The sequence below is a fragment of the Hermetia illucens genome, chromosome 4 (assembly GCF_905115235.1).
Source record: "Hermetia illucens chromosome 4, iHerIll2.2.curated.20191125, whole genome shotgun sequence".
NCBI classification, from domain to species: domain Eukaryota; kingdom Metazoa; phylum Arthropoda; class Insecta; order Diptera; family Stratiomyidae; genus Hermetia; species Hermetia illucens.
Window position 1 is genome coordinate 114,161,820 of NC_051852.1, and position 21,488 is coordinate 114,183,307.

The 21,488-nt window shown below is 39.8% G+C and overlaps 1 protein-coding gene across 2 annotated transcripts; it reads right to left on the minus strand.

The window, feature by feature from the left end:
* Positions 1 to 1,060: 1,060 nt before the first annotated feature.
* Positions 1,061 to 21,486, minus strand: LOC119653902 (cytochrome b5-like). Of its 2 annotated transcripts, none has more exons than XM_038059038.1 (4): positions 21,035 to 21,486; positions 20,882 to 20,970; positions 12,301 to 12,360; positions 1,061 to 1,296 (listed from the first exon to the last, which is right to left on the minus strand). In XM_038059038.1, the coding sequence occupies exons 1-4, from the start codon at positions 21,146 to 21,148 to the stop codon at positions 1,212 to 1,214; spliced, it is 348 nt and encodes a 115-aa protein (XP_037914966.1). In that variant the 5' UTR covers positions 21,149 to 21,486; the 3' UTR covers positions 1,061 to 1,211. The 2 variants fall into 2 exon arrangements, with proteins under 2 accessions (XP_037914966.1, XP_037914967.1); XM_038059039.1 differs by lacking the exon at positions 1,061 to 1,296 and adding an exon at positions 1,378 to 1,668.
* Positions 21,487 to 21,488: the final 2 nt, after the last annotated feature.

Sequence of the window (21,488 nt, forward strand, 5' to 3'; positions counted from 1 at the left end):
GTATACTTTTCTGTATCAGCGTAATTAGTACTGCTATTATCTTCTCCAATACTATCATTTGTAAAGTTTTGTTCTTGGCCTGCTAAGTGGCCTGAATTCCTTGCCCCTTTTGAAATATCCCTTTTGCCTTTTGGTTTTCAGTCATGCAACCTACACGACTTCTTGAATCAACTTGTTTCCAGTGAAGCTCTTTGTCTTCCTTACATAACCAATTTCCGCTCACTTCTCTAATACCAAAAAGATTTTTTAAATTTTGTACAAACTGTTCGCTCCCTTGCTTCCTGTGAGTTCCAAATGATTTTATTAGCTTGCGAACTTTTACAGAAATTTGGCAAGTTTAACTTTTTCCAAAGCGTCAACAATTCTTGTCATGCTTTAATTATTCTTTCATTTCGCCCTTTGAGTGCTTTGAGCAACGATATCTCTATTTAGAGGCATTTTGCACATAACTTCATCCATATATGTTTTCATCTCTGGAATCATGGGACGGTGCTTCGTAGCTGTTTTCGAATTTCAGAATAACCTACAAGCATATCATAGCTGCCGTTCTTTGCTATTTGCATAGCGGAAAGCCCTTAGAAATGAACTAACAAAAAAACACCAGAAATGTAATAAATAGACAAAAGTTCATCAATTGCAAGCATAGAAAATTCGACTCAGGTACTCATTCACGACTGAGTTGACTAGTATCTGATATCCAGTCACGATATAAATACCTCTGCCGCCAGTAAGATTTGGACTTTCTGGACATTTGATCTACTATAACTTTGTTAAGAATGGTACGATTTTCAGCAAATTTCTAATATCTAATACATGCCCTTTTCAAATGCGTGAGGTCTCCTCTGTCGGTGCACTGAAAGTGATCCACAAGTCATATATATTGTCAGCCATTCTCGAGTAAATTGAGTGCTGTAAACAGAAAAACGGCCAAACAAAAAAAAAAGAAAAATCTCGAAAAATTATTTACAAATATTTTATTTTGGCTGAGTCTTTCACATCTACTATATCCAAGATTTGAATATGATATCTTTCCCGATGCTTATATGAAAAAACAAAATAGTTTCCTTTGGAAAACAATCGCTTTATTTTATGAAATGAACTTTATAATATCTTCGCGTACAAAATTGTTCCCACTACCACAACTTTCTACGTAACTGTATACTTACAGCTGCTACGGAAAAACTTTAGGCGTATAACTGGAGAATATTCTCTTACTTGCATTTTGCAAATCTTTTTATAAGGAAGGCAATTCCAATACCTGCAAGAACTGCACCAACGAAATGGATGATGTAACACCTAAATAATAAGCGACGTAGAGAAAGGCATTATTGGCTTTAGTCTCCTTCAAATGTTAATGGATGAGTTCAATGAAACATGTTATTTTGAAAAGCAGCAAAAGACTTTATTAGATATTTTCTTAAAATAAAGAAAAGTTGAGAGACGAACCTAATCGACAAAATGCAGCATGACATTAAATTGATGCGTTTAAAATACTTTTGGCTACTCCCGAGGACTTAGATTCTACGCTTTGAGCTATGATTTAATATTACATAACAAAAATTATTCGATAAAAAGAAACCGACAAGCACTGGAATAGTACGAAACATAACGCATAACAGTAAGGCAGTATTACTTTATCTTGTCTACATTATCAAGCATGCCCGGGACCTGTGAATTTACATTTTGATAAAAGATGAAAAGTTATCGAAAAAATGTCTAAAATATCTACTTTCAAAATAAGTAAGGAGCAAAGCTTTATGAGAATATGATTGGTGTGAACTATTTTTTTACTGCATTGGGAAATTTAACTTATATATTTAGCATCTGGTGCTCTTATTACTGAATAGGGAAAGGTATAAACATAATTTCCTTTTTTTAAAAAAACTGCGTTTCAATAAAAACAGTTATAATATGACGGACTCCATTTATTTCTTAAAATTTAAATGAACAGTTTTTTGTAACACCATGGAACTGAAGTAATAAATAGCCGTGGGAGATGAGAGATCTCAAAATATAGTAGACAATAGTAGACGCAATTATTGCATAGTTTGGATGCCTCTTTACACGAGAGATAAGCAACATTTACCCGTTGATCCTTGTAGTATTGGTGATTCTAACAATAGATAGAGAGGGAGTACCTACACCTTTCATTGCCCAGGTAAGCTAAGAATACCTTGTATGACCTGGCGTTTAAAAGTCATACATCCTAAATATTTTTGTTACGATCGTGCGGTCTCATGGTTCTTATATTACGTGGTCATATTACAAGTTTTCCTTCTCCATAGTACTTCACTTGTCTCTGGAACAGAGCCCTAGAGAGAAAAACTTGAGCCCGGGGTGAAAATAATGCGGAAAACGGGACTTCAGGTGATTATAGGTCTCTGGGGTGAGAATTATGCGAATCCCCATATTATCTTTTTTTTGCATTCAAGTTTCTATTTCGGGCCACCGAGGAAAGTCCTGGGGGAATCCTCCCCTTTCCACCTCCCCTCGTCCGGCCTGCCTTGGAACTAATTTTAAGTTTCCACACCTAAAAGAAATGTAAATTTATTTGAGCAAACTTTAATTTACGTGACGGGATTCTTATCGAGACATATTTTGGCCTTTTCTTTTGACAGATAATTTTGAGACCCAAACAATTAACATAAATACCATTTTGTTTAGTTAAATTCTTGATCATTCAAATTTTCTGGACATACATTACTGCGTATCAGACCAGTAATACAGGTTTCTTGAGTATTCAACGTGCTTGGCCCACAGGTTTTCGAGATTTGCTCTGGCTGAAAAAGGAGTTTTTAGATACTTTTCCTGAATAGCAATTTTTTGAATTAAACAACGGGGGTTGAATAAGTAATCACTCTAATTTGTGAAGCAATGCTGCAAATTCGCCCTATCAATATCCGCAAATATTTGTTCAGATCTGCTGTGCTCAACATTCCATTTTAAGCAGCATAAAAATGTACTATAAAATAACTAAGATAGCTAAAAACGTGTGAAAGATTGTAAAAAACACTGATGAATGGTACATCTGTGCACCGACACTTCAATGTACTACCTCAATTATCCAGAAAATACCGCCTTTCAGCACTCTTGTAGCAGTTCACCGCAACACTAAGCTGTCCAAAACACATGAGGATGGAAGCAATGGATTGTAACTATATAACAGTGACTACAGCGCGATCAGTTGGAAAGGAGAGTACAGCAACTTCCTTATTGAGAGGAACTGGAAACCTGAATACGGCCGGCCTGCCGGTGACACCGTTGTCTAATTTGTCTAGAAAGCGGGAGAGGAAGCGTCGGCTAAAGGGCTGTTAAGGAAAGGAGACTACATGCTAAATTTCGCCTGTTACAACCTTCTCTTCTGCCCCTGCCAGGAACAGCGGAAGAAAGTGAAGTTGGTGATGTGAACGCAACTGGCCTAATACTGGTATGTGGAAACGGATTCATGCAGCATGGATACCGCGAACCTGGGAAGACTCCCAATCGACGACAGTGGAAGGCACAGCGAAAGAAATCGAAGCTTCTTTGGAATGAATACATTGCCTTTGATGAGTGCTCCAAGTGTAACATCGGACGCAAGAAAGCGGTCCTTTCAGCGGAAGGTGGGGACAAGCAGGATCCACACTGGATGCAGTAGACTCTTCAGTTAGCTTTAGTTAGCTGCGGTTTTAAAATTGGACTACACCTATGTTTATAAACAACAAGGATAGTCAAATTAACCTGCAGCACGCAGGATCTATTGGCAGCAAGGCTGACAAAGTTTTACTTCTGTTACAGGGATCATGAGTTCGTTTTAAAAAAATCTGTGAGATTAGATCAGTAAAAGGGTTAGGATCTCCTTCAATGAAAAATCCTCAAGACTCATAGCCTGTGTCCTGACGTCAACATTTTTAGAGGCAACCACGATGACACAATTTTGTTCTCAGTACTTACGGTCATCTTAGAATATCTTCGAATAAGTCCTGAAAAAGTATGAGTCGGCCAAATCGAACTCTCTTAGAAATCCGGATGGAACTTTCAAGTGTCTATCTGTACAAACTCACTTGGAAGTACACCATCCGACGCGGCGAGAGCGGTGGTTCGCAATGAAAAAGCGAGAGCTAGTATACTGTCCTTTGAACACTTCGAAGCATTTGACATGAATGGCATCTATCCTGCGATACTGAAACAGGGTAGAGCAGCACTTAAAATGACTTCGAGGATTGCAGTTGCAGCCCTTGGATTTATTCATCTAGAGCACTACAATGAGAGCTCATTTGATTTATGGGGAAACAAGCGACGTGAAAAGCGCTATGGGGAGAACTGAAAACGGTTGAAAGGGTTTTCTGGAGCAGGAGTCTACTGGGCTTTTCCTCTAGGACGATATGCAATGGTCTTTTAGGCTGAAGTGTATGCGATTTTAATCGCAGTAATTGATGAGCAGTTGAAGGGTAGACGCATCATAGCGATAGTCAGGCCGTATTGAGGATGTTGAACATTCCTTTGATCACTTAAAAAATCGCTCAGAAATGTAAAAATCAATTGAGTTCTATATCTAGTGAATCTATGGTTAATTCAATACGGTGGAACAACTCTGCGTATCTGGTCACTGTGCTACAGAGGGGAATTAAATCTCGGATGCTTTAGCAAAAGAACGTTCAATATTCCCCAAACTTTTCCTGCCAGAACCAAACAAACGCACTGCAAAGTTTATTCTGTCGAAAAGCACGAAAACTTGGAGAAGTGTTGTGGACATTCTGATTGATCACAATTCACTACCTGAACATATGTTCAAAATAGGGATTCTCCAAGATAATACGTATCCATCCTGTAATGAAGAAGCGGGATCCACGGAACATTTTCTATATGACCCGTCCCGCCTATGGACGAATCAGATATCTTATTTTTGGTGCTGATGCGCTCTAACTGCAGTAGGTAGCATCACATCCACTAGCAAAAATTCTGCGATAAATAAACGAATCCGGGATATTTCGTTAGATTGGGGAATCGAGTATAATGGACCACTAAGGTCTGAGTGCTCAGGGGCTTTGCCTCTCCTCCACGTCATACACACAAAGTGCAGTCGCAAACTGTTTCTTTTTACAACTAACGCTAAGAGCGACGATAAAAGGAGTCAGCATTCCGCTGAATGCATGAAGCTCCGAATTCACTTCCTAGGTAACTCTTATATATCGCATAATTTACCTTTACTCGATTCGAGATAAAAAACAAAACAAATGCAGGAATATCATTGGGGATAAAAATATGAATTGAATATATGAAACGAGTTTAACGCAACACCGAAAAATAATGAGTTCGGCAGTTTGCCCCTAATTATGTATATAAGAAGCACTACAAGCTAGCTAAGCATAAAATTACCTTTGAAGTTCGGTTAGAGTGACACCCTTGACGAAGAACTGAAATTGATTGAACAAGAAATGCACTGTTCTGATAGCTCTTTGAACAAAGGTAAGTCGAGCTACTTTATCGAAAAGGAATGTTTTTCTTAGCTACTTTGGATATTCAAAGGCATTCAGGCAGGCATCCGTTGCGAAGCGGATTAACTAGTAGTGAATTATATTTTCGTAGTTTCGCCAGGCATTAAATTCAAAATTTAACTTGCTTCTTAGTCTAAAAGTATTTCAAAGCAAACATTACATCCATTGAGTTCTGCATTAACTAGCACTTCCAAAAACGTTTGACATCGTGAAGTCATTGAACATGTTAAAGAATCGCTAACAAGTCTAAAACGATTTTTATGAATTCTTCTTCGCAGCCTAATAATGCTTGCTTTTTTCAACTTGGAGAATTCTGGTGATATAAACTACATTCTGGGCCTAAGCGGCTCCGTGCTGTAGGTCGGTGGGAGTAGATCGTTTCGACGCCGCTCATTACGACACGGCACCTTTCATTGCAAACATTTTCCGACGCTATACTTTTCGACGCCAGATAATAATTTTTCAATAACAATTTTTTTAAAATTGCATCTCTTATCTGGGTTCAAGAATGTTGTTACTTATACTTTTCACTTTGCCAGTTTTTTCATCAGTATAATGTTGGGGGCTGAAAAGCTATGAACAGATTCATATATATACATCATATAATCATATATAGATGTGGAAAGGTGAAGCATTGTACTAAACGATTATCAAGGAAAAAAAAAAATAATAAAGAATAAAGATCGAAGAAACATATTCGTTGAGTCACTGACATATCGTATAAAACTAAACATAAAACTTAAATCTGCCTCAGGTGACTGAATAAATCATTATAAATTCAACTTAATAAAATTTCAAAATTTTTTTTAAAGAATTCTATGAAAAATGACAGGAACACATTGTATTGCCTATTCTACAAATATAGGCGAAATATCCTTCCATCGAAAGCTGTTCCTGCGTCGAAACGTTCGGCATTGAAATGAGTTTCGTCGAAACGTTCGCGTTGAAACGACGCGTACTCCTCTGGCAAGTGGTAGCAGACGCGGAACCGGTATGTGTTTCCTGACATGATCTCGATTACAAGATTCCGGTCCAGGTTAGTGAACATCCCAACTGCCTACGCTAGTCAGGCGTAATATAAAACCTGATTAAAATCAATGTCTGTCTATCTGTCACCACAGATTTCCTCGAAAATGGCTGAACCTATTATCACGAAATTTGGTGAGAATTTGTGGTTTGTGAATCCTTTTACATGCAATGACTAGCATGATTTCACATTGAGTTTGAGGGAGGGCTTCCCTACATGTGAAAGGAAGGTGCAATTTTTTTAATTCAAACAAGGTCATGTGGAGTACTAAATGAAAGGGCTCAATTAATACTTTTCAGAACAAGCTGAGCATTTCATACCAACTGGAAAGTGAGATAACTGAAACACAAAATGAAGGTATAACAAATAACAAATATATATAACAGATCTCTTGTTCAAGACCGTCAGAGCATATCTACTTCTACACTCCATTCTGTTATCTGCTCAAATAACGTTAATAATAGTATGTTACAATATTTTAGGAATTTATAAACAAGAGTTTGGAAATACAATATTCTTTTGCTATATCCGAATAACCGTACGTGGAAACCCCCCCTCTCCCCCTCCGATAACATATATACAAAATCTTGCATACCTGAAACGTCCAGCTTTCCGAATTGTGGCACAGTGAGAGAGCAAAATCTAGAATAAAGTTTTTAAAGATTAAACCGCATCTTTGCGTATATGGAGCCCAAGGACCAAGAATATTATACACAGGAGGAGCAACTTCAGTGGCAGAGGGGCACAGAACCTCATTGTGCACCTTTCGGGTAGGGAGGAGGTGGGCAAGTGGTATTGGTGTGTCGATGCTGCATCGCTGGCTTTCTTGTGTGTGCTTCTTCATCTTATCCTAGCAGGAAACAGATGCCTCCGAAACACTGATCTTGGTTGCTTCTACTTATATTCTCCTCACTTCTTAGGAGAGCAAACATGGATCTATTGCTGAGAATGTTGCGTGTGTTTGCTTCAGCCAAATTTCCTATAGAGGAATTGAAGCATCATTCGCTTAGTGACATCATTAAGATCATTACTATTAATCCAACATGAATTTTTAAGGAAGCTCTGTCTGCCGCTGGGATGTGGGAAGCCATAACCAGCTGTGCAAAATCTATCGTTATGACAGAAACCACGTGGGCGCACAGCAATGCACTGCATCATACAGCAGACCTTATGCACAGAATTTGCCTCACGCAACTCCCGGTGCGGTTGAACAAGCGCAAGACTTTTTCATCTCGATAAAACTTCTAAGAATGTGCTGGGAGTTGAATTTCCTGTGTACGTATAGTCTTCTTGCGGCGGACCTTCACTTAATTTACAGGTGATACAGGTGATGAACGTGATCAGGAAGAATGTGTAGCAAAAAGTAAAAATTAACGATTTTTAAATAAAAACTCGAAGACGTCAAATTTTCAACCAAACATCGTAGAAACTAGTAAACTAGACATATATGCCACGGGCAATAACGATAGCATATCTCATGTTTTTCAATAAAAGGATCCCCAGAAAGTGTGGCAATATCTGGAAATTGAGAACTGGAGTTTTACCGTATAAATATCGAGTAATTAAAAAAGTTGAATTTCAAACAGATAAAGATAAGACAGTAAGGAAAAAACCTTTGGGGTGTTATAAACTACGAGCAAGATCAGCATTGATACTAGGACTAAAAATGTTCAAAATATTTTCGCACAAGCAAAGCATCTCAAGTACCGTAAGCTGCAGAAAAACCACCTCTTACAAAAGAGCACAAAACATCATACATAAACAACTGAATTTCATTACTAACATTCCATTCTACAATGACAAAGATATTTACTTGAAATTTAATTTTCCTTAATTATTGGATTACCCCAGTTAATTATTCGAGAGATGTGGTGCGATTTCAGGGATCGTTTTATTACAATACTTTACAATTTCTTCAAAGATATTAGACGTCTAATTTTTTGCAAGACATTACATGGAACGAACCTTCACTAATAGATGGCAAGCGAGACCAGAAAAAATGTAACGCAATGCAACATAAAGCGAAAATCAAATGGTTTGTAATTACGAGTTTATTGGGTTAGTAGCTGAGAGCCTGAATCCTCAGCTCAACTAGGTAGAAAAAAATAAATGAAAGGTATACATCGTCAAAAGACAACAACCTCCTTCCCTCACTCCAACCCCTGACTGGCAATGCAAACATATACCAAATGTATTGAGTGAAAGTTATTCAGAAGATTATCGAATTCCGACTATATCGAAAATATCTAATGACATCACAAAATGTTCGTGGTCACGCAAAGGATGATGGCCAAAACGCTAATGTTTTGATCAGCAAGCACTCCCCTGTCCCCTGACTAACAGTAATAGCTTTGCGTTACTACTCAATGGCAACTTGTCTTCCATGCCCGTAGCAAAACTTGTTTGCAGCGTTAGGTTTACGAAAGCATGAGACGGGTCAATTATAAGGAACATTGAGAAGATCCAATCTAATAATCATAAAGAATTCCTGAAATGTTGTCGATAAAGTCCAAACAGCTTCGATGAGCAGAAATCCAAATTTCTATTGATAGACAAAATAAGATGCAATTGCATCAATTCATTGGCAGTTAAATGAGGATGTTAGGCTTTGTGCTGAGAAAAGGAGGCCTAACTGCAATGTTTTCCAAATTGCAAATCATGTTTAATCACAGTTCAAACGAGGGAAGAAAAAATCGAAAAGGTTGTAATGAATGGAATTGAGTAGGAAATGGAATCAATGATGTCGCCTGTTCATTCCAAAGGGGTGGGAACAACGATTCAACAACTGGAACTCCTTCTAATAGACGATTAGCAACAATGAAACATGCAAAATGAACAAGCTTTGATGGAATACTGTGTTATAGAAATTGTCTATAGTGCTACGCGGGTTACATCCGCACCCACATCTACATGACACCAATAAGCATTTTGCAAAATTATAAATTTATTTATTTAATGAGAGGCGCATAATAAAGTTATTGCTCGAAGTGAAATTTCGTTTCTTTTAATAAGAATAACCTCATATGGTAGATGAAACTTGCGCCAAATAGAGGCGGTTAAAATGCAGTTTTAAGCGTTTGCGTGAAACAAATTTTATTAACATATTTATTAAAATCGATTTACTCGGAAATCTAATGCCACGAAATTTGATGAAGTGTGGTCTGAGAATCCCTTTACATATGGGAAATGGTGCCATTTTATGTTGAGTCTAAGGGGCGGGGACCTTCCTATAAAAGGGTAAAGGGGGATTCAAAAATGCAAATGAAAAGGATCGACTAGTACCTTCCTTAACTGATCTTGTTTCTAATACTGAGTAAAATATAGGGCAGTGATGGCTCAGAATATGAGCCCCAAAAAATGAAATAGGTCTGTTTTTCAGAACCTATTCAACCGAAAAATCAAGAAAAAAAATGTCGTGGTGCAACTACACGAAATCTAGGCCTCAAAATAGATTCGGTTCCGATAGCTGCTCGAATAAAGTTAATAATGCTACATTACCATATTTTAGAAATTTACCCGAAAACCCCCTTAAGTTCATCCTTTGGCGTTGGTATATGGGATAATATGAGGTATAATTTTTAGAAGTTTCAAGGAAATCCAACTATTCTTAACAAAGTTATAGAGGATTAAAGTTTTGTATTTTATGTGAATTCGTTGCACGTATGACGCTATCATCATTTAAAATGGGCTCATATGAACAGCAGGAAGTTAATGAACATCTTCTTTTTACCTTTTTAGCACCTTTTCAATGGAAGCATCCCAACATTGCGTAGTAGTTGCGTAATTGTAAATGAAACTATATTTTGCCCTACTGTTCGATCAAACAGATTGTAAGATAAGCAAATGCACTCGGAGCAAAAAAAAAATCGCACATGCCTATTTTAAACGGTTTTTTCTTATTTTTTTACTTAATTGGATTAAGGTCTGAACTTTGAGCTGGACATGGAATTACCGGTACATTCGCTTCCTCCAAATATGGGCGTACGATAGTAATGGTGTGCGATTTTGCGTTACTATCCATGAAAACAAGTTTTTGTTGATGAATAAAGATAGGAGATTACAACTTTGAGACCGTTGATAATTTCTCCTATCTAGGGTCGAAAATCACAACCGATGACAGCTACGAGGATGAAATCCGCGCACGGTTGTTGGCAGCCAACAGAGCCTATTTCAGCTTACAAAAGCTGTTCACCATAGGGCCAAAGCTCTTACTGTACAAGGCAATGATCTTGCCAGTCCTCATGTATTCCTCGGAGAATTGGGTTCTTAGCAAGAAGAATTGCGAACTCTCGGCCGTGTTCGAGAGAAGAATCCTCCGAAGAATTTTTGGTCACCTACATGAAGAAGGACGATTCCGTAACCCACATAACGACGAAATCTGTGAACGATACCATGACCGTCAGGTTGTGGATAAAATCCGGCTCAATAGGTTACGGTGGGCGAGTCACTTAATTCGTATGGGTGAGGATGATCCAGCCGGGAAAGCCTATAAGGGCAATATCTATGGTAGAAAGAGAAGACGAGGCAAATCCTGCCTGAGATGGGGCAATGGCGTAGGTCAGGACGCCAGACAGCTTTTAGAGATATCGAATTGGTAGACCTCGGGAAACGCAAAACCGGGATGTCTGGAGTTCCTTATTAAGGCAGGCTTGGACCGGATACCGGTTGTTGCGCCCTTTTTCGCCTCTAATGATATGTGTCGCCAGAAGATATAGGATCTGCCACCAAAAAATACCTACCCTGAGATGCTGAATGAGGTAAATCGCTCTGAAAATCTTCGGTGTAGTCGTGCTGTCATATTCTGCATTCGTGTGAGAATAAGACTACAGCCCATTGCTCGGTCGTCAAATTCGCATGTTCTCGAACGAACTGTAGATGAGCTTGGCGGCGAGCTTCTGTCGATTTAGATTATCTGCAGGCTTGTGGGCTACCAACCTCCCTTCAGCTAGATGTCTTCTTACTATCCAACGGTTGTTTTTGACCCCTGAAATTTTTGTAAGCTTTGTGCCAGTTGAGCTGCATTCAGATGCCGATTTTTCAATGAAATGGTGGCAACATAACGAGCATTCCGTTGAGATGTAGTACGTTTTCCACGTCTTGTGTAGCCTCCAGTCTGTTGATACCTCTGGTAGACACGCCGAACGGAGTAACGACTTAAATTCAAATGTCGAACAACTTCAACAACAACAAGTGCTATAGTTTGAGCAACTAGATGGCATGCTGTATCCATTCTCTGGTTTCTACTGACAAGGGAATCTATACAGGAATATACAGGCTGAAGACTAATATGCAAATGGTAGCCGTATATCGGAAAAAATACCCTTTTATAAACCTCTTGACAGTACACTTTAAAAATACATGCGACATATTTTCAGGGCAAATACAATAAAACAAATATTTAAATCTGAAGTTAAAACAAAGACACTATGCGATTTTTTTGCTCTCAAGTGTACATCTCCATGGAACATTTATTGCACTTGAGTCTTTATATAGTGATAATTTAATTTTAATAAATCATTAGGCATTTCTTTAAATATGTGAATACTTTTATACGAAGCATCTATTTTCAATTGATAAAGTTCTTCAATTTATAATTATTAGGGGCATATCGCTTCAAACCTATATTCATAGATCATACCAATCATATTCATCAAGCAAAAAGACAAAAAAGGAAATTGATTATAGAATTGTCACAAAGGCGGATTAACATTGATGCAGGGTTTCCTAAGATAAGCTTGCAAGTAACAGGTAAGTGCAGCACACAAAAAAAAACAATTTAAACCTCTAATTACTTACTTTGAGTCTCGCTTTTCCTCTGCACTGAAATTTCCAACAAGATATGATTGCATTTGATTCCTAAAAAAATGATAAAAATTAAAATTTTATGAATTAATTAGACAGTTATCAAGCGTTTGAGCGCTTAAGAAAGGAACGTGTGCAATAAGAACAAATTTTCTGAGAAATTTCAAATGTTCATTCACTTTTGCCTATGAATGAGAAAGTACATAAAAACAATATACGTCTTATCCTTTCTGAACAAAAGAAAAAAATAGCAATGGAAATCCATACACTTTGAGGAAAGAGTGCGGCTTTCAAAATTTGATAAATCTAAATGTGTTAAGATATTTAGTGCAGAAATCAGGATTCATTTCTACCGTAGGCTATGGCACCTTTCTTATGCTTTTGATCTCACAACCGGCGAGAAAATGTCGAAGAATAGTTTGTGATAATTTTTGGCATAAGCTCCAGACTAAGACTAAAACTAATTTGTTTGCCCAAAAATCCAACTCGACGATTGTTCCGACGGACATTCAAACTAAATTTTTTGCCTCCACATACACAGTGAGCAAAATTAAAATCCACTCCCTGTCGTACGAAATACATCTGCTCAGAAAGGGGGTAAAATAGGTTGTATGTGTTTTGTTTTTCTACAAGAAGGTAACATACAGTCTGTTGGATACAATGTAGCCAAAATTAAGGAAACAGATCAGATAAAATTCTTGCTGAAGGCAAAAAATTCTATTTCCGTAGGCAGAATTGAAATCTGGACAGGGCTAAAAAATCATAATAATGAAAGTAAAAATTCAGAAAAATTACTAGTTAATACTCCGAGAGACTTTTAGCGTCATGTGCATCCGTCACTGGCTAATGCCGTGGATTCGACCAGATGACATGGACATAGTCGACCGGAATTTTGTCCATTATTCGAGAAGACGTTCCATCAAGTATCTTTGCTCGAAATGAGACCTTCGCGAAGCTTATCGTCGACATAACCCCGCAGATTCTCATTAACATTCCAGTCCGGGGATTGTGGAGAGATTTTAAATAGCTTTGGACAATTGAACACTACTATATCCGTGACTTTCACGGTTTATGTTTCGGGTCACTGTTTTGGCATATCTTAAATGCTTGACAAATATCCAATTTCTCTATGCTGGCATGCAGATTTTTTTAAAATATCGATGTACATATTCGCATCTATATTCCCTTCCACACCCCGATCCGCTCCGCCATAACACTTCCCACTTTACCGTGCTTTTCAGATTTTTCACTTCCAGTTTCATGTTAGGCTTTCTGTACGCTTTTACTTTTCCATCGTCGGAGAACACAAAAAAATTAAACTCTTCGCCAAACAGCATGTCACCAAAAAGTTTGATCTTCAAAAAGTTAGTTTTGAGAAAACTCAAATCGGTTTACTTGTTTGGCTTCATTAACATAAGTTTCATACCGTGCGATACGATAAATGCATGGTGACTGTTACGGAGGTATGGAGCGTATAATGTGGTATTCGTATTCGAGTTTGTACATAGAAAATTTAAAGAAGTCGGAATACCAGAATACCGCTTCCGCTTTCCGATTTACTTCAAACATAAAAGCATACATATGTACATATATAGTACAAATATTGAATACCGTTGGTTTAATTTACAAATATATCTATCTGAATTAAGCACTACCCCTTCATTAGCAGGTATATATACCTAAATGCACATATATGCCTGTCTAGAGTAATTGATATTGATATACAAATGACTAACAAACTTAAGCAAAGTATTTCTTTGCGACCCCCCATCACATGAGCTCACTTTGTTGTGGTATTGTTGTGTGATTTTTTTTTCAATTTTTGTTGGTTGGATAGACCTGCTTCCCTTTTTGGGGCACACTTTTTGAGTACTCATTCCTCTATGTTTCACCCAATCCTGGGAATAAGGTCATTTTCGAAAAGTACTAATCCAGCCCTTTCATTTGGTACCCCATATGACCATATTTGGTGAAACAAAATTTTACATCCCCCTTTCACATGTATGAGGAGCCGAGATTCCCTTAAACTCCACACAAAATGACGCCACTGGTTATATGTAAAGGGATTTACAAACCACACATTCTTAACAAATTTCGTGACAATTGGTTTAGGCGTTTTCGAGTAAATCGGGTGTGACACACAAACACCGTGTTTTGTGTAAACACAAAACCTTAAGAGTCCACAAAATAACTTTGGGTGACCGCAAGGTGAAGTTTATCGAAATAGCTGAGGCTGTAAAGATATCAAAGGAACGTGTTGGACATATCGTGCATGAATGTTTGGCTATAAGAATGCTCTATTCAAAGTGGGTGCCGCGATAGCACACAATTGACTAAAAACGAGTGGACGATTCTGAGCAGTGTTTGAAACTAATAAAATATGAAATATGTGTCGATATATGACAATAGACGAAACATGGCCCCACCACGATCGTCATCTGAGTGGACTGCACGTGGTGAACCGACTCCTGAACTGAACTGAAAAGGCTATGCCATCAGTATTTTGGAATGTGCATTGTACATAGTATAGCCATAAGTTCTGTCAGTCGATGCATATAGCGAGAAATGTTAGGCCGCCGAAACTGGCAACACTGCGCACGGAGAGTACCTAACCATACCCCACTTTCTGTGCGTAAGCCTGTTGGACGCAATCCTCTCCGCAAGCAGAAACGAATGTCGGCGGGAATGAGTGTTTTAACTCGTATTTTACGAGAAGATGTCAGTCGATGCATATAGCGAGAAATGTTAGGCCGCCGAAACTGGCAACACTGCGCACGGAGAGTACCTAACCATACCCCACTTTCTGTGCGTAAGCCTGTTGGACGCAATCCTCTCCGCAAGCAGAAACGAATGTCGGCGGGAATGAGTGTTTTAACTCGTATTTTACGAGAAGATGTCGGTCTCGGTGCGTACCGGCGGCGCGTTAGTCATATGTTAACCCCAAAATTAAAGGAAATGCGGCGAACTCGGTGTGCTGCTCTTCTGCAGCGATTTCCCGGTAAGAAATATCGCAAAATTCTATTTGCTGATGAAAAAATGTTTACCATTGAGGGAAGATTCAACCGACAAAATGATCGAGTATATGCTCACAATTGTTATGAAGCCAAAGAAAATGCTCCACGAGTCCAACGTCGTCACCATCCGACTTCTGTCATGGTATGGTGGAGCGTCTCATAACATGGAATAACTAATATTCATTTCTGGGAGGCCGGCGTCAAAACCAATGCGAGTGTGTACGAAAAGATGTTAGAGGATGTAGTGGAGCCATTGAGTGAATCTCTATTCGCTGGAAACCCGTGGTGCTTCCAGCAGGACTTGGCCCCCGCTCACAAAGCCAGGATAATTCAGCAGTGGTTAGCGGTGCATTTTCCTAACTTCATAACCGCGGCTGAGTGGCCCTCAGGCAGCCCAAATTTGAATCCTCTGGACTACATCCTTTGGGCTAAGTTAGAAGAGACTGTCTGCGAACAAACTTACACCGATTTGGAGAGTTGGAATCGCGCGTGCAGCTCGAGAAATGCCGCTTCATACCGTGCTCGAAGCGATCGATGCATGGCCTCACAGACTTCGGGCCTCTATAGCTGCTAGCGACGGCCATTTTGAATATTTTTTTTTTCGTTTGAAAGCTCTATGTTTCCTTTTTCTAATTGTTGGTTTATTACTTCGTGAGAAATAAAGATTTGTTTGACTGACAGAACTTATGGCTTTACTATGTATTATATTTATCGACTATCTTGAGATAGGGGAAATCATCCACAGCGACTATTACATAGCGTTATTGGAACGTTTGAAGGATTAAATCGTGAAAAAAACTGCAGTATTTGAAGAAAAAGAAAGTGATTTTTCATCAAGATAATAAAACGTGTCAAAAATCAATGAAAACGATGGCAAAATCGCATGAATTGAGCTTTGAATTGCTTCCGAATCCACCGTATTCTCCAGTTCTGATCCCCAGTGACTTTTTCCTGTTTTCAGAGCTCGAGAATGCCTGCTAGAAGGATACTTAGCGTCGTTAAATAGGTAATTGCCGAAACTAAGGTCTATTTTGAGGCTAAAGACAAAGACAAAATGTGGAAAAATTCGTTGTGTTATCGAAGGCAACCATATTGAATAATAAAATAAAATTATATTAAAAAATATATTTTTTTTCTATGTTAGTCTACGAACTTTTCAGCCCACCTGGTAGGTCTGATGAAAAGGTGAGCGGAAAGAGAGAAATTTCTCTCGGGCTCATGGTTTTCTCGGAAGCGCGGAAAAAATTCAATGAAAAAAGGAATTAGTAAGGGTCTGCACAGAGCTGTTTTTTCCGTATAATTTTTACCCTAGGACCGAATTTTTTTGCCTACAGTTCTGAATCTAGGATATGGTATGGTAGGGAAAGCAGCAACAAAAATATTGGCACCCTTCGAAAGGAAGATCCTAGGCAGAATATTGCGTAGTTCGCGAGCCTATGGATTATGCGATTGACGGAAGTACAGGCGAAAAAGCAAATGAAAAGACATTGAAACGCTCTTAGATGTAGAACAAAATTGGCGGATGTCGTCACTGCCCGAGTCAAATGTTGAAAGAAGACAAGGCCTGAAAAAGACTGCAGCAAATAAGGTAAGAGTTTACTTTTTCTTTTCATGTTCTTCCATTTACTTTTCAAACTCATCATCATCATCAACGATGCAACAACCGGTATCCAATCTAGGCTTGCTTTAATAACGAACTCCAGACATTCCGGTTTTGCGCCGAGGTCTACCAATTCGATATCCCTAAAAGCTGCCCGGCTTCCTGACCTACGCCACCGCTCCATCTCAGGCAGGATTTTCGGGTGGGATCATTCTCATCCATACAGATCAAGTGACCCGCCCACCGTAACATATTGAGCCGGATTTTATCCACAACCAGGCGATCATGGTATCGCTCATCGATTTCGTCGTTATGTAGGCTACGGAATTGTTCATCCTCATGTAGGGGGCCAAAAATTCTTCAGAGGATTCTTCTCTCGAACGTGGCCAAGAGTTCGCAATTTTTCTGGCTAAGAACTCAAGTCCCCGAGGAATACATAAGGACTGGTAAGATCATTGTCTTGTACAGTAAGAGCTTTGACCCTATGGTGTCGAGCGAAACACTTTTTGTAAGCTAAAATAGGCTCTGTTGGGTGCCAACAACCGTGCGCGGATTTCATCGTCGTAGCTGTTATCGTTTGGGATTTTCGACCCGACAGGAGGAATTATCAACGGTCTCAAAGTTGTAGACTTCTAACTTTATTCTTCCCGTTTGACCAGTGCGGTTTGATGTTGTTGGTTGGTTGGTTTCTGGTGGTGACGTTGCCACCATATATTTTGTCTTGCCTTCATTGATGTGCAATCCAAGATCTCGCGCCGCCTGTTAGATCTGGATGAAGGCAGTCGATGTCGTCAGCATAGGCCAGCAGTTGGGTGGACTTAAAGAGGATCGTACTCCTTGCATTTTCCTCAGCATCACGGATCACTTTCTCGAGGGCCAGGTTAAAGAGGACGCATGATAGGGCATCTCCTTGTCGTATCCCGTTGTTGATATCGAATAGTCTTGAGAATGATGCTGCTGCTTTTATCTGGCCTCGCACATTGGTCAGGGTCAGCCTAGTGAGTCTCATCAATTTCGTCGGGATATCGAATTCTCTCATGGCCGGTACAGTTTTACCCTGGCTATGCTATCATAGGCGGCTTTAAAGTCGATGAAAAGATGGTGCAACTGCGCCTCTTTGGTATCGGCCAATGATGTTCTGAGCATATGGGGCTATCCGGCCTCAATAACGTGATACCTCTATAATTGCTGCACTGTGTGATATCTCCCTTTTTATGTATGCGACAGATAATGCCTCGTTGTCAGTCGTCAGGCATTGATTCGCTGCCCCACACCTTGAGCACAAGTTGATGAACCACTTGGTGTAATTGGTCGCCTCCATATTTAACAAATTTGGCTGTAATACCATCGGCTCCTGGCGACTTATGATTTTTAAGCCGATCAATTCCACGGACTGTTTCTTCTGCACTTAGTGGTGGCAGTTTTGTCCGTCGTCTTCAGTTAGTGGGACCTCCAACTCGCCGATGTTCTGGTTGTTCAGTAGTTCATCAAAATAGTCATCGCTTCAATATGCCCAGTCTGTCGGAAATCAGATTTCCCTCTTTGTCTCGGTAGTATGAACATCGAGGTGTTTAAGGATTCATCCTGCTGACTTGTTGGTAAAACTTGCGCGCCTGGTGCGGTTGGGTCCTATACTTTTCGAGTTCACAGACCTTCCTTTTTCCGTCTATAAAGTCCCTTCTCCGGTCGCCGGAGTTGGTGATAAGTCTCTGCGCGTGCCTGCGTCCTTTGAGAATGCAACATTACTCGGTATGCAGCTTACAGCTTACATTCATCGACAAAACAGCCGTTCCGACTCTTTTTGCGGCTGGGGCCAAGCATGCTTGTGGCCGTATTTATGATAATGTTCTTCAGGTGGTCGTGAAGATCATTGGTTGATGCTTCATCTCCAGGATATTGCGGCATCCATTTCCCTCTTATAGGTGTTGCGGAGGGTTGTTGTGGATAACTTCAGTGTTAACTCTCACCTGATTGTCAGAGTGTATTCTGGGTGGTGTTGTTATTCGAGCTCGGAGCACCATGCCAACGAGATAGTGATCCGAGTCTATATTGGCCCCCTGGCTTCCCGCGCAAACCAGGTACTTCCAACAACTATTTCGTGCGATACTGCTAGCTGAGTAATGCGCAGTCCGTTATCATTGGTATCCCTATGTAAGCTATGGGAGCCAACGTATCGCCTGAATACGGGGTCCATTCCTACTTGGCTGTTAAAATCCTCAAATATGATTTTGATATCATATCTGGGACAGGCTTCGTGGTTTCGTTCTACTGCCTCGTAGAAGGTATCCTCCTCCGACTGCAGTCTCCTCTGTAGGGGTGTGAACGTTTATGAGGCTTATATTTCTAAATTTGCCTCGCAAGCGCAGAGTGTATAGCCGTTCGCTTATGTTTTCAAAACCGATAACAACAGGTTTCACTTTTTGGCTGACTAACAGACCTACTCCGAGCACATGGTTTACTGGATGGCTGCTATAATATATGGTGTAGCGACTCTTCTTCAGGACACCAGTCGCTGTCCAACGCATCTCCTGTAACGCTGTTACATCAGCCCTATATTGGAACAGGATATGGACTAGCTGCTTGGCAGCACGTTCCATGAGAAAATGCGCAAATCGTTATTCCTTTGTCGTTGTCGGCTTCGTCGTTGTGGGCTCCGAGGATCCTGTTGTGGCTTCATAAATTCGGTTTCCCGTGTAGGGTTGTCAGCCCTACCCAATCCCCAACCTGGAGGATCGGTTGGTACAATTTATCCCGTTTTTAGGTGATGAAGACTCGCCTTCATCCTTCTCTGTCTGCAGCTTTTCGTTAAGAAAGAGCTCCCAGTGGTCACCACGTGGAGGTGGGTATGCTCCATCGTGGGTACCAATCCACGTTTCGCCCATACTACCCTTTGAACAAACTCAAGTGAACTTTATTTTTTCTCAAATATTCGTTTTAATTATTGAATTTCTCGTCCGAAGCTATAAATTTTCTATAAATAACATGGAATGAATGAGTATTTGTTATTTTTTTGTCTACATTCAATGATTGGCCCCAAATCAATTCATTTTTTCAATAAAAGCTTCCTAGCCCCCTTTTAAGCAAAAGCCCCCATTTTTTCTACTTTCCATATTAATCGGCCAACTTCTGCAGTTCAGGAGGTTTTATTGCTAAAAAATGTTTTTATATTATTCAAAGCACTAGCCCACCTACGTTGAACGTCCCGGAACATGAGAATTTTGGAGTCTAAAAATAACTATCGAATGGAAAGCGTATTTCACTCGTCATAGGCGCTCACTGAGTTGTAGTGAACCAATACAAGCTCTTAAAACCTATGGGAAGTCCTCTAAATTTATATCACGTAGAAAATGTAAATATTTGCTTTCCATTACCTCCTAGGAAGGCAAAAACACATTATCAGAAAACGATAACGACCGCACATAAACAAATTGTGGGTATTCCAGAAAGGAAATAAATGGCAGGGTTGATACTTTCCCCATCACTTAGCATTTTATAGTAACCAGATTATCTTAATTCCGTAAAAAACCAAATATGAAACCAAAGGAGCTCGAGAAAATGGGTCTCAACACTTAAAAGTGGGCCTACACCGAAATACATTTTGCTTCTGAAACTTTTGTATTGGAAGGAAGGAGGGAAGTCCATTCGCTTCACTATGTCACTAATTTGGAACATTAACCAGCTGAATACAAAGTGATTTCGAATCAGTCACTAAAGTTACGTCGTATTCTAAGCAACGTTGAAGTAATCAGTCGCATAATTTAATTATCTCAACAGAGTCGAAAGTTGCATCATGCACTGTGGCCACTTGTCTGGAAGATCCCATCCACATAAGAGCATGCCGGACGTGAGCGACATCTCCAAGTACTGTAGGTAATGTTTGTAAGCAAAACAGACAAAGATTCGCGATAGAGTTATCTCGCTGAACAATCACACAAGATAAAAGACATCAAATACCACTTACTCCGCCTCCTTGCTGTGTCCGACCTCGATGAATTCCGTGGTGGCATCCTTTCCAGCGACATCTTCAAGGACTTCCGATCCCCCCGGGTGCTAACAATTAAAGTATATTGATTAGTTGTAGGTAAACCACGCGGGATGAAGGGGGTTCACTCACCTCGTGTCGGAATTTGGAAAGGTCATAGACTTTCCCGTTGATAATGCACCACAGATCGTCCGGTTTGTTGTGTTCCTTCACTTCGGTCAACGTGATCAACTTTGGGCCGCTCATTTTCTGCAGTTTTCCTGTTTTCTTTCCGATACTAATGAGAATTTACACCGAGAACTTTGGAAAAAGTGCGCACAACCGACAACCGTCTCTGACCTGCCAGAACTTCTGAACATCAACAAGTTGGTCCCTAGCACACTAGATACCGACGGCCACACGAAATGTCACTAGCGGTAGCGGAGTCCCGGGCAACGGGGGATTGGCCTTGGAAATTATAGTTTTTATGGAAGTTTTACACTCAGCTGACCATGGACGAAATTTGGAGGCTTAAGCAATAGCAATTAGTAGCTGGGAACCATAAGAGTGACTCACTTTGTTATGCCGAGCACGCAATCGTCTACGC

What these genes read in the sequence shown, in the direction of transcription:
- LOC119653902 (XM_038059038.1), bottom strand. Translation starts at nt 21,148, where the DNA reads ATGAGCGGCCCAAAGTTGATCACGTTGACCGAAGTGAAGGAACACAAC. An exon ending in TTTCCAAATTCCGACACGAG is followed by an intron (nt 20,971 to 21,034) that starts GTGAGTGAACCC and finishes TTTAATTGTTAG; the next exon opens with CACCCGGGGGGATCGGAAGT. An exon ending in GGACACAGCAAGGAGGCGGA is followed by an intron (nt 12,361 to 20,881) that starts GTAAGTGGTATT and finishes TCATTTTTTTAG; the next exon opens with GAATCAAATGCAATCATATC.